Source organism: Eutrigla gurnardus (assembly GCF_963514095.1).
Source record: "Eutrigla gurnardus genome assembly, chromosome: 5".
Classification (NCBI taxonomy): domain Eukaryota; kingdom Metazoa; phylum Chordata; class Actinopteri; order Perciformes; family Triglidae; genus Eutrigla; species Eutrigla gurnardus.
This window is the reverse complement of record NC_139919.1, coordinates 27673852-27686514: the sequence shown is the minus strand read 5'-3', so window position 1 is coordinate 27686514 and position 12663 is coordinate 27673852. Positions and strand designations below refer to the sequence as shown.

General features: G+C 40.2%; 2 protein-coding genes across 3 annotated transcripts; one reads left to right on the top strand and one right to left on the bottom strand.

Moving 5' to 3' along the window:
* Positions 1–5023: 5023 nt before the first annotated feature.
* LOC311013881 (uncharacterized protein) lies at positions 5024–6045 on the top strand. Of its 2 annotated transcripts, none has more exons than XM_084010164.1 (3): positions 5024–5455; positions 5573–5727; positions 5837–6045. In XM_084010164.1, the coding sequence occupies exons 1-3, from the start codon at positions 5192–5194 to the stop codon at positions 5988–5990; spliced, it is 573 nt and encodes a 190-aa protein (XP_083866290.1). In that variant the 5' UTR covers positions 5024–5191; the 3' UTR covers positions 5991–6045. The 2 variants fall into 2 exon arrangements, with proteins under 2 accessions (XP_083866290.1, XP_083866289.1); XM_084010163.1 differs by having other exon boundaries at positions 5834–6045.
* A 137-nt stretch (positions 6046–6182) lies between these two features.
* Positions 6183–12647, bottom strand: zc4h2 (zinc finger, C4H2 domain containing). The gene is made up of 5 exons (XM_084010162.1): positions 12491–12647; positions 11741–11912; positions 11179–11351; positions 7393–7555; positions 6183–7118 (listed from the first exon to the last, which is right to left on the bottom strand). Exons 1-5 carry the CDS (start codon positions 12541–12543, stop codon positions 7005–7007), a joined length of 675 nt encoding a protein of 224 aa, XP_083866288.1. The 5' UTR covers positions 12544–12647; the 3' UTR covers positions 6183–7004.
* Positions 12648–12663: the final 16 nt, after the last annotated feature.

Genomic DNA, 12663 nt, shown 5'->3' with positions numbered 1-12663 from the left:
AAATATCATATTTATGCCATAAGTGTCAGAAAAAGTCATAGCATGTAATTGAAAGGTATTCAGAATATCAATTATAGCATGTTGTAAAAAAAAAAAAGTCAAAGAATGCAATAAATTATAGTATGCAAGTACAATGTTATAGAAAATATAGTAATATAGTTTAGCATGTCATAAATTAAAAACAAATAAGTTTAGAATATCACAGAAGGGTCATTCTGTGTAATTTCATCAAATTTCTGAAAATCTTCTCACCTGACCATCTCAGAATGTCCCGAAAAAAATTCAAGTACAAAGACACACTTGTTAATAGGACAAATCCAAAATATTAGGTCTCTACTGTCAACAGTTTTCTCATGAAACATCATTGAATGAAGGGTAGTTTAGACGGTTTTTGGCATCATGCTCTGAAAAGCCATTTTTAAACAGCAATATCTGGAAAACTATCTCACCTGTGGCCTTCAAATTTGTTCTGTTACTAATAGCCTCCAGACATGGAATATCAGGGGTGTAGCTCAATGATAACCTAGTATGGTAGGTACTTAAAATGTGGCTTGTTGAAATAAAGTAGTACATTTGAATAGTGGTTGAGCTCCCATTTTTGCAGATAAAAGACTTCTATCACTTCTGCCTCTATCTCTGGTGTTAGCTTAAACATTCTACAAAATATGGTCTCTCTCAGATCATTAGTTTCACAGATATTAAGGCTCAAAAATGGAAGTAAACACATCTTTGCCCAACTTCAGAGTCATATTCCAAAAAACTGACAACAAATATCAGGTCCAAACTCCAACTCCAAACGGTTTTGGTACTGCATGTCCTAATATTCTACTAGTAAACATCACAGGAGGGCAATTCAATTGTGTTTTTTACCATTTTCTTGAGACAAACTGTTATTCAATATCAAACTTTGGAGACTTTATTGTAATGTAAAATCTTTATGCTCAAATTAAGATTATTATTTGATTTAGTTGTGTAATTTATATACTTAAAGTATGACAAAATGTACACTCTTCAATATTATGCTATGTTTGTTCATGGTTTAAGACATTAAAAGCTGCTTTCACCATGTTTAACTCACATTCAAGGACTTATTGCCTCTACAACTGTGCTACATTTGAATGTTTTCATAAGGCTAAATTTATCAGTAGCATTTAGTCACATATAAGTCTTTGGTAAATGGTAAAAAACACAATTGAATTGCCCTCCTGTGATGTTTAGTAGGCTGTTAGGACATGCAGTACCAAAACTGACCACAAAAACCCCACCAATATCAGGATTTTAAAAAATCACTGCGACAAATTGAGGCAAAACACCCTCCCAATTTTTTAATATGATTTTGACAAGAATATGATCTTTCAAAAAAGTAAGTTTGGACCTGATATTTGTTGTCAGTTTTTTGGAATATGACTCTGAAGTTGGGAAAAAATGTGTTAACTTCCATTTTTGAGCCTTAATATCTGTGAAACTAATCATCTGAGAGAGACTATATTTTGTAGAATGTTTAAGCTAACACGAGAGATAGAGGCAGAAATGATAGAAGTCTTTTATCTGCAAAAATGGGAGCTCAACCACTATTCAAATGTACTACTTTATTTCAACAAGCCACATTTTAAGTACCTACCATACTAGGTTATCATTGAGCTACACCCCTGAGATTCCATGTCTAGAGGCTATTAGTAACAGATATACACTGTAGAAAATTTGAAGGCCACAGGTGAGATAGTTTTCCAGATATTGCTGTTTAAAAATGGCTTTTCAGAGCATGATGCCAAAAACCGTCTAAACTACCCTTCATTCAATGATGTTTCATAAGAAAACTGTTGACAGTAGAGACCTAATATTTTGGTGTCTTTGTACTTGAATTTTTTCAGGACATTCTGAGATGGTCAGGTGGGAGGCATTTGATGAAATGACACGGAATGACCCAGAAGATATAAAATCTCATACTATAGTATGAAAAATCATAAATAGTATTAATATAGGTGCCATAAAAATGTTAATGTTTATATTTGAAATAAAACTAATTGGAAAGTATGCCAAAAAAAAAGTGATAAAAAGTTATTACAAAAAAGCATAGCAAGCAAAATGTCATAATACAGTATGCCAAAAAGTGAAATAATATAGTGTGCCATAAAAAATGGAAAGCTATTCCAAATATCACAAAAATATATAGTAGTGTATAAAAATGGCATTGTGATGATGTCATACTAGCTATACCATGTCTGACGGGGGTGGGGTGGGTTGTAGCACTTTTTTAAAAGGGCGTGGAGCCTTATGGCAACTCAGAACCAAAACATCGTCACCATTGTGATTCAGATTAAGTACACACACACACATTGATATAGTTTTTATTAGCCCTATAAAAAGACGTTCTTTACCATGGGCACATGTTAATATTCTTGTTCTTATGTCGTCCTCTTCTTCTTTTCTCCCCAGACAAGTGACTGAACTGTGGACGAGTTTCTTCAAGTCGACGTCATCTCAAACAGGTTGGGTTTGCCCTCAGAAAATGATGCCACATTTTAAATTTTTTAAAAAGAAATGTTATATTTGGTAGTTTTCTGATGATGAATTGGTCGTATTCTCTTGCTAATGACGAGATATATTGAATTTAATCCCTCACATCCTTTTATGTTCTTTGATTGAGCCATTGACCTTCTCTAATCTCTCAGCCATCGGTTCCCAGTACCCATCCTTAAGGTAAAACTGAAACTTACCTCTTTCTTATCCGCAGTGTAAGTATTTAGGCCAGTGCAGAAGTCGGTTTGTAGCTGTCGAGTGCTAAATCAAAACTATAAAAACGTGTCAGTCATCCAGTGAGTAACAATTTGCAGTTGTTCTTACTACCCAATAGAAATATATTTCAAGTGATAATTTAACACTAATTTAACACTACAATACTGTTATAAGAAACAAACTCACTACAGCTGCAGCTCATTTTATTGTTGTGTTATTTCTGTGTCACATGCTGCCTTTTAAATGACTATTTGTACACGTTCTTTACTGTGCATATGATAATAAACTCTTTGAATCTCTTGAAGATGTGTTGAGTTTCTGCTTTTGTGATATCAATGGGGAGCTCAAGCTGCAGCAATAAGAACAATGATTTTTATTATTATAGCTCTTAACTGGGTCACAATGTGCTTTTCAGAAACAGAATCTAATGCAAACTGTCTGATCGCAATGGGTACAGTGTAGTATGTCTAAAAAAGTCATAGTATAGCATTTCAAAAAATGAATAGTACAGTATGTTGAAAAAAAAGTCATGACAAAACTCATAGCATTTTAAAAAAGTAATGAAAAATCGTAGTATGTAGCATATTTGAAAAAAAAGTTATAGTATAGTATGTTGATAAAAGTCAGTATAGCTATCAAAGAAAAAGTCATAGCATTTCGAAAAAAGTCATAGTATAAAAAAAAGTCAGTTTAGTATGTCGGAAAAACTCATAAAATAAGTCATAGATTAGCATTTTGAAAAAAAATTATGAAAAAAGTAATAGAATAGCATTTCGAAAAAAGTCATGAAAAAGTCCTGCAAAATAGTCATAAAAAGGCGTAGTCATACCCCCCCCCCCCCCCCCAAAAAGTCATACTTTAGCATGTCGAAAATTCACGAAAAAGTCAGTCCGCATATATTCATAAAAAAATATTTAAAATTGTTAAAAAGTCATAAAAATCGCTCATATCGCTTGACATGCCAAGTCTCAGTGTAGTGAGTCCAAAACAGCCATAAAAAGCCATGGTCAATTTTTTCAGGGGAAAAAAAAGTCATACTATAGCATGTCGAAAAAAAAGTGAAAAATCGACAAAATTCATAAAATGTTGTAAAAATGATTGAAAAGTCCTAACATATGCTTCTATATCGCATGTCAATCAAAGTCAGTTTAGCATTTTGAAAAAAGTATGAAAAAAGTCATCGTATAGCATTTCTAAATAAAAAACATGAAAAAAAGTCATAGTATAGCATTTTGAAAAAATCATGAAAAACTGTCATGAAAAAAGTCATAGTATAGCATTTTGAAAAAATCATGAAAAAAGTCATAGTATAGCATTTTGAACAAAATCATAGTATAGCATTTTGAAAAAAATCATGAAAAAAAGTCATAGTTTAGCATTTTGAAAAAAAATCATGAAAAAGTCATAGTTTAGCATTTTTTAAAAAATGAAAAAAGTCAGTATAGTATTTTTAAAAAGTAATGAAAAAAGTCATCCATCCATCCATCCATCCATCCATTTTCTTCCGCTTATCCGGTACCGGGTCGCGGGGGCAGCTGCCTGAGCAGGGACGCCCAGACTTCCCTCTCCCCGGACACTTCCCCTAGCTCCTCCGGGAGGACCCCAAGGCGTTCCCAGGCCAGCCGGGAGACATAGTCACTCCAGCGTGTCCTGGGTCTTCCTCGGGGTCTCCTCCCGGTGGGGCATGCCTGGAACACCTCCCGAGGGAGGCTTCCAGGGGGCATCCGATACAGATGCCCGAGCCACCTCAACTGGCTCCTCTCGATGTGGAGGAGCAGCGGCTCTACTCCGAGCTCCCCCCGTGTGACGGAGCTCCTCACCCTATCTCTAAGGGAGCGCCCCGCCACCCTGCGGAGGAAGCTCATTTCGGCTGCTTGTATCCGGGATCTTATTCTTTCGGTCATGACCCAAAGTTCATGACCATAGAAAAAAGTCATAGTATAGCATTTTGAAAAGTCATGAATAAAGTCAATATAGCATTTCTGAAAAAAGATGAAAAACATCAGTTTAGCATTTTGAAAAAAGTCATGAAAAAAGTAATAGTATGTAAAAAAAAAAAGTCAAATTATATTATGATAAAACATGTTTTGTGTGTTTCACTACACATCCTCTGGTTTACATGTTATGAATATTTTTTTTTAAAAATAAATACATAATACAATACATGCCATTTGATTAAAAAAATATTAAAATCTCCTTCGACCACCAGATGGCGCTAGTGGTTCACTGACCGCAGGAAGCGCAGCTGTAGCGAACAGCCAAAGAAGAGAACGTGTAAACACTTTGGTGGAGCCGTGGTGCTGACCTTTAGCTTCGATTCCAGTCTGTTAATATTTCACCACCGACGGTCTGGTGTTCAACTGTGCTGGGGCTTAATTTACAGGTTAGCCACACGTCACTGAAACGGTGCAGTTGATATATAATATATATATATATTTAAACGTGTTTGTACAAAATGGAGGAGGAAGCGCTCAGAAACTACTGCGACAGAATGATTTCCCGCGTCGGGAACAAACGGCAGCGCCGGAGGAGCGACTGTGATAAACAAGTCGTAGCCGGGGAAGAGTGTCGGGATCGCGGCGAGCCTGACCTCCCTCTCCGGGGCAGCGCAGACCCAACCTCCCCCTGTCTCACATATCAAGGACCCGGCGTCCAGACCGTGCCCCCTCAACTCATCTCACTGCTGAGATTCAAAACTTTCAAGGAGGTGCTGACACGGGTCAGTTGACACACTCTTCTCTGGTGACTCATATTTTCCACGGGGGGAGGGAGGGAGGAGGGGGGGTTGTTGTAACAGCGATAGGAACACCGCTTCGTTTCTCGTGTTCGTATCCAGGCTGCGGAGGCGGAGCTCCACGACCCCGCTGCCTGCGCCGTCTGCGAGCAGGAACGCGCTTCTCTGGCCTTGAGAAGTTTTATCAGGAGGAAGGAGACGCAACTGCGCTTCCAAAACACCGACGGGCAGACTAAACACAGACGCGGGCTGTCGCAGTGAGTGACGAACTAAGCGCCTCTTAAACTAAACTAGAATCATTGTGTCAATCCGCGGGATTGAAACTAGTAATGTGTCCCCCTTCCCTTATTCATTATTTTACAGGAGTGTGCACGCTGGAGGAGTTCTGGGCAACATCTCGCAAAGTCCTTCGGTGCCCCTCGCAGGATTCGGGAGGAACTACTTGCTTGGAGATGTGCCAGGTCACGGCAACCCAGGGTTGCCTTGGCAACCACTTAGGAACGTGGAGTTGCCCTGGTAACAGATGAACTGAGGGGTTACCCTGACAAAAAAAAAAAAAAAAGCTACAGGAACTAATTTAGAAAGAGCTCGCTGTCCTTTTCCAGACAGCCGAGCTGCAGCGAGATGGGCCCCGGCGTTAATACAATGAAAGGGACAATGTTGTGCCGGAGTCAAACATACCCCCCCATCTCTTTATTTTCACACACACACACACACACACACACACACACACACACACACACACACAGGAGAAACCTCCTTTTGGTCAACACACTAATCCATATGTCTATGACGCCTCCTCGGTTAGCCACAGCTGTGTTTATGTTCACACCACTAAACGCTTAATAACAGAAATAAAAGTCCAGCCTTTTGTTTTGAGTAAACAATGAGATGCAAGTTTCGTACAAAACAGCCATTTATTTTCTTAACACTGTATTAAAGTTAAACACACAACACTGTTCAGAGCAAATGAGTCTGGCCTTTTTTTTTCTCTCTCTTTCATTTTCTCCTATTTGTGGTCACTTGATCACTGTAAACATAACATTGTGTTTTATTTAACTTCAATTAAACCTATGCAATTTTTTTTAATATTGGCACAAACATAAGAATACAGGACAGACAGCCATGGAAGCATGCATTGCAAAAAATAAAATAAGTACAGTACAATATCTAAGGCAAAATAACAGCAACATGAGCAAAATTATTTGGACATCAAGTTCCGTTTTGCATTATTGCAGTTACATAGTTAGGGACGAGTAAACCTACTATATAAGTCATACAATTACATATAAACATCCAAAGTACTGATAAAACAAACAACATAACACCAGATCCTCCATCAACTTCAGTTGACGGTTTATGAAAAAGGTACTAAGACGATTTGTACAGCGGGGGGCTGTTTGTGTGGAAACTGTCCTGCAAGCACAGATCTCTTATTTCAGCCATATACATGCGATGTACGTGGCTGATCTTAGATCAGCGTCTTGGACCCAGGTCCCTTTAAACACTACGGAAGATGAACGCAGAGGAGGACCTACTCATCGGGCTTCCTCTTGGGCTTCTTCGGGTTACGGGAGCGGCTCTTGGCCTTGCACAACGGGCAGATGGGAGCGTTGCGGTGAATCTGCTGGTGGCAGGACAGGCAAGCCTGGAGAGAGAGGGAGGGGGGGAAGAGACATTTTTTATAAACTTCTTGTTGTGTTGTAGATAAGCAACTTTGTACGGTGGTATCCGGGTGTGTCTGACTAAGCTTATTCTTTGCTTTATTCAACTTTAGGATGGTGTCCAACTTTGTTTTCTTCCCATTTCTCCATATACGACTTCTAGGAGCCAAATACATCTGAGAAATTCACTTTTTCTTTTAAATATCTGCCTTTTTTTTTTTAAATATCGACTATTCAAATACTTGAGGTCAGGATTACCTTCATGGGTGGGGGTTGCTGTCTGAAGGTGGCCGTCTGGCGTGCATCTTGCTTCCTGGAAACCTGAAGCTGCTGTGCCGCGGCTGCAGCAGCGGCGAGGGATTCTGGGATGGCGGGCTCGTGCGGCTCCTTCTGCCACTCTGCTTTCTGCTTCTCAAAGTAACTGTTCAAAAGCGGGAGAAAAAAGGGAGAAACCTGGCTAGCTGCGATTCTTATTTAGAGCCTGTGAATCACATCACAGTTGAGATTATCTCATCTACTCCAAGTATCAAGGGATGTGGAGTCCTAATAGCAAATACAAAAGGAGACTGAAATTGGAGAATATTATATTTTCAATCTCACACATCCTCTTTATATGTGCAACTCTTGAGCAAAAGTACATTCATTGTGAGAATGTTTGTCCGCTTGCATGCGTGTGTGTCCGTGAGTGTGAAGGGCTGGGAAAGAAATTTGGCCTTGGACTTTATGCCTCACTGGCCCATTTTCAAAATAAAAAAGTGATATCCCATTTCTTTTCGCTCTCTGGTTTCTCTCAAAATAGGTTTGTGATAGAGGAGAGCATTAGCTGAATACATGGAATGGGCCGTGTTGCCTCCAACCATGAGTACACATTAAAACATTTCACAGGGAAAGACAAGTTAAATGGATTCTGTCATTCTTGTCATCAGGTAATAAAACTTTGTTTTGCCATTTAGCTGCCGACATGCCAGTCTCACAGCGTTTCTTAAAATTTACCCAGATTCAAACCATTATTACTTTTCTGCCACCAACATGTGCAAGTGATAGTTTAAACATCTGCGAGATGTCATCGCATAAATCTCTCTCTGTAATGAGTTCTGTCTCTAAGCAAAAAGCACTGAAGGTTACCATTAGTCAGAACCTTCTAAGTATCTCATAAAGTCAGGGAGGGAAAAAAAAAAAAATCAAGGCGCAGACGCCGGAGAAGGAAAAAGGAGATGGCTACCACCTGGCCAAATGAACTCATCATCTGAGCTTCCTAACAGTGGTGGTCCAGCACACTTCCACAAAGCTCTTTATTTGTGAAGAAGATTTCATTTTGCAGTGTGGAAAATATCCTCAGCGACCAACGTGAGAAATTAGAAATCATTTTGAAATGACAGGCGTAGCTGTAAGTAAAGGTCCGAACGCACAACAGGCACTTTGGTCCCCTGAGAACACACACTAGAAAACACAAACGTTATACTTGATTGCATTAAACGGCCGCCGATCACAAATGAGCTAGTCGCCACAATAATATCACACGCTGTTGGTGGATGTCAGCCTGCACTTTGTCTGGCAGTCGCCCTTGATGTGCCTGCAATGTTGTAGATAACAGGGACATTCTGAAGCTTTAAAATGGATTTATCGCTCACCAGTTACTGAAGCCAGAATAAAAAGACATGGAGGGTAGATTTAGTTGGACCTGAATAGGTTGACAGACCTCAGGAGAACACCTATCAGATACTTATCTTGAAGCGTTAAATAATTCAGATTCAGCCCTAAAGAATGTAAAATACAGAGACTCAAACATCTTGCAAGTAAAAAATATAGATTGTTTTTTGAGGGAGAGAGAGCATTGGGCTTGTTTTGTTGTTTTTAATAGCCATGATTGCATGATCCACCATGTGCAGATGTTTATAGATGTCTGCTTTCAAGGTTTTTTTGTAGCCACCAAAATACAACAGGAGTGAATGGAAGTTTGGTTTGTTCAAAGTGTGGCACAACATTTACTTGAGAAAATCCTGAGATCTTGCGGTCAATAGTTTACAGGCTCAATCATCACTTATGACCCACTAGAAGTGTGTGATCTACATAGACCCTGCACTCTGCCAGCACTCTTCTGATTTTGCTGTGTTTCAGGATATCTCCGGGTCTCAGCAGAGAGCATTTGGGCCCCCGGCCGATAAACATCCCGTTTTTATTCGCCAGCACAAACCTGCAAATGTCACGAGCCTCTTCTCATCGAGGCTAAGGTATGCGACACACAAAGCGGTGGCGCTTGTGTATTTGTTTCAGTCTCTCTGTGGCGCTACGTCAGACCGCATCAGTGACCGAATCCGGAGACACACAGATAGGCACGGAGAGAGCAGACAGGCCACAGCAGGATGAGGCTGTTTTCATCCTCAATCCGGCACCTTCCCTCCTCGTTTCCACTCCCGTGTGGGGTCAAGGCCGTGCCCACATTGCAGTCCACAACTCGCTGACTTCTAAACTCGAGCCGAAGAAGATCGGCTTTTAAAGCGCGCCGACTTGACAGTGCGATCCTAAATCACAATGCCTCCGGTCACAGCTGTCGCCGGTGCAGTCGCATTAAAAAAAAAGACAAAAATACACAAGATACCATGGTGACTAAGGGGCAGGGAAGTGCTATTTGTCCTTGACTTCTGAGAAATGTGATCCCAACTTCTCTACTGGACAGATAGTCCCATGGCCTCCGACTGCCTGTCATTTTTAACATTTGCCTTCAAAGACTTTTGTCACACAATTAATCCCGCCAAAAGAAAATACTTCACCACCCAACAGCACTGTCAGTTAGATGAAATTGATAGTCCTGTTTGCAATTACTTGTGTACTATTTCACAATGTTGCACCATTTTGGTCAAAGTGCATTTTCACTTGAAGGCAGAATGGACTGAATTCTCTGCTATTTACCTAATTCATGCTGGAAAGGAGCTCCTCTAAAACAATTGGTTTATTGATTTTAATATCCACAGTGATGATGCATCGAATGGTTTCACTATTGCATTGTAAATGTTTTTGAGATTATACTCTTGATTCAGTTTTTTTTGACCAATTACTCTGTTAAAATCAACTTTTTAAGTACACACTCACCCATATTCCTTTCTATGGATTATGGAACTGCATCAATGGCATTTAATCCTCAACCACAGAGACGGTCGTCCAAGAAAAATACAGGATTAAAACGGGCGCTCGCACCTTCACTCAGCAAAGCACAATAAATACTCTGCAAGAGAAATGCAGACTCACAGAAGAGTCTACGAGCCTACAACAAACTGTTCATGTGTCATGGAAGGGGCGGGGGATGACCTGCTGAATGGAAAGATGCCTCACTACAACAAGCGGTTCATGTGTAATGGGAGTGGGCGGAGCTAGAGTCACATTCAATTCAAAATGACTGACTTCCTGTTAGGTTTACAGTATACGACCAACCAAATTTCATACGTGGACATCAAAGTTAAGGCAGTGGGCTTTCATTTTATGTTAAGGGGCGCTACAGAGCCAAACATAGCGACTAACGCAACGCCACAGCAACAGATACGCCGGGAAACCAAACATCATCCTGTATGGGTCCATAAAATCCTCCAGAGGTGATCTGTGAGTTTCACCAATAGATGGAATAATTACATAATGATGCCAATTTGTCAAAAGTCTGCAGTGATTATCCATTAGGTCTGTCCGCAAGATGACGAGCAACAAGCTTACACTCAAAATAACGTAATCTAGGCATAAATACAGCCTGTTGTTTCAACAATAGACAGTTGATGGTATAAACACATAGTTTCGTCTGTCTGATCTCAGTACAGATATGAGGTACTATCATGATTTTGACCGTTCATCTGTGAAAAGGAACACAACCCTGTTCATCGTACGCTCATACAAATGTTGAAAAATGTATGTTAGACGTTTTCTGATCTACAGTGTGTCAATAATTGGCTGTAAATCCACTATGGTATTGGAAATTACCTAAAGATGACATAAACAAGCATCGTAAATGCAAGTGCAAAATAATTTTGTGTGTGTGTGTGTTTTTGTGTGTATACTGACTCCAGTGAGAGCTTCTCTTCTTCTTCGTTCAGGTTCGGCAGTCTGTGTAGACCCAAAGTCATCCTGAGGGCGTCGACGTGCTCCTTCAGAGGTTTGTACTCGTCATGCAGGCGCCGAGTTGTTTCTAGCAGCTTATTCAGGTCGTTCTCCGACTGCTTGATGGTGCTCTCCATCTGAGAGGACAGGAACGGGGGATTTCAGGACCACATTTATAATTTAATGTTCTGTTGTTCCAATATTTTTAAAGTATATTGCTTTGACAAGCAATTATATTATGTACACACCCCTGTTTTTTTAATATATGTGTTTGTATATGCTACTGGATGTCTTAAATTTCCCTCAGTATGAATAAAGTTTCTATCTATCTATCTATCTATCTATCTATCTATCTATCTATCTATTACACGTGTAATAAGCATAAGCTATTCATGGATGTGCCCAATCATTACATATATTTTATACTGAAAACAATGCAGGCACTGAAATAAACTCATCCAAATAGCTGAATTGAGATGTCAGATGTCTCACGTCCTCCTCATCTCTGCATGCAGGACTCACTCACCACATTAATATCTGCGTGGATGAGCCGCAGCTCCTCCACATGTGCCATTTTCTCCTGTAGGAGCAGGTCCATCTCCTGTTTGTACTCCTTCAGGTGTTTCTCCTCCGACTCCAGAGCCTCGAACTCGGCCTTGAGACGCGACTTGATCTTCTGCATCTGGACGGTCTTGTTCCTGCAAACAGCGGCCAGACAACAGACAACAGATGTCAGGTTATTTTACTCACTTATGCCACAAAAAATAAAGATTTTCTCACAAAAATCAATAAAAAGCATCTGTGTAAAATGATGATTCACCTCGTGAATTGATGTGAAGCTATTGTAAGGTTTTAGTCAGCTGTGAAGAAGCTAACAAACACCATTGTGCCTGCGGTGTTTATATACGAGATGACAACCGACAGGCTGGCTAGCTAAGCAGCTAGCTTTCCCGTAGAAATATTTAGCGTGGCACGTATCGGCATTTTATTAGATGCACATCTGGAATGCTAATATACGGATAATCCCGAACAGGCACCCTAACTATCTTCCTCACGTCCATGTTTCACTCAGTCTGTAGTCTTCCTAAAACCTGTCGGAAACTAGAATAGCAAAAAAAAAAAAAAAACCTAATAGACATGGGGGGTTCGCAGCAGACTGGCTAATGTTAGCTAGCTCGGCAACAAAAGCGAAGCCAGGAGAGCTAACGTTAGCTTAAAATAACGTTTATCGATACGCGTCAAAATGTGACAACAGCTGGATTTAATCCCTTCTTACCGTATTTCCAGGATGTTTTCCAACTTGCACATTATCTCTTGTTCGTCCCCCATGGTGGAGCAGTCCCGTTCCCGTTCAGCTGGCTCAGTTATACCCCCGTAAGGCCACGGTGGTCTCCTTGTTGATAAAAACACAATAGCCGGTGTGAGCGCGCACGGGAGCACGCGCCCGCA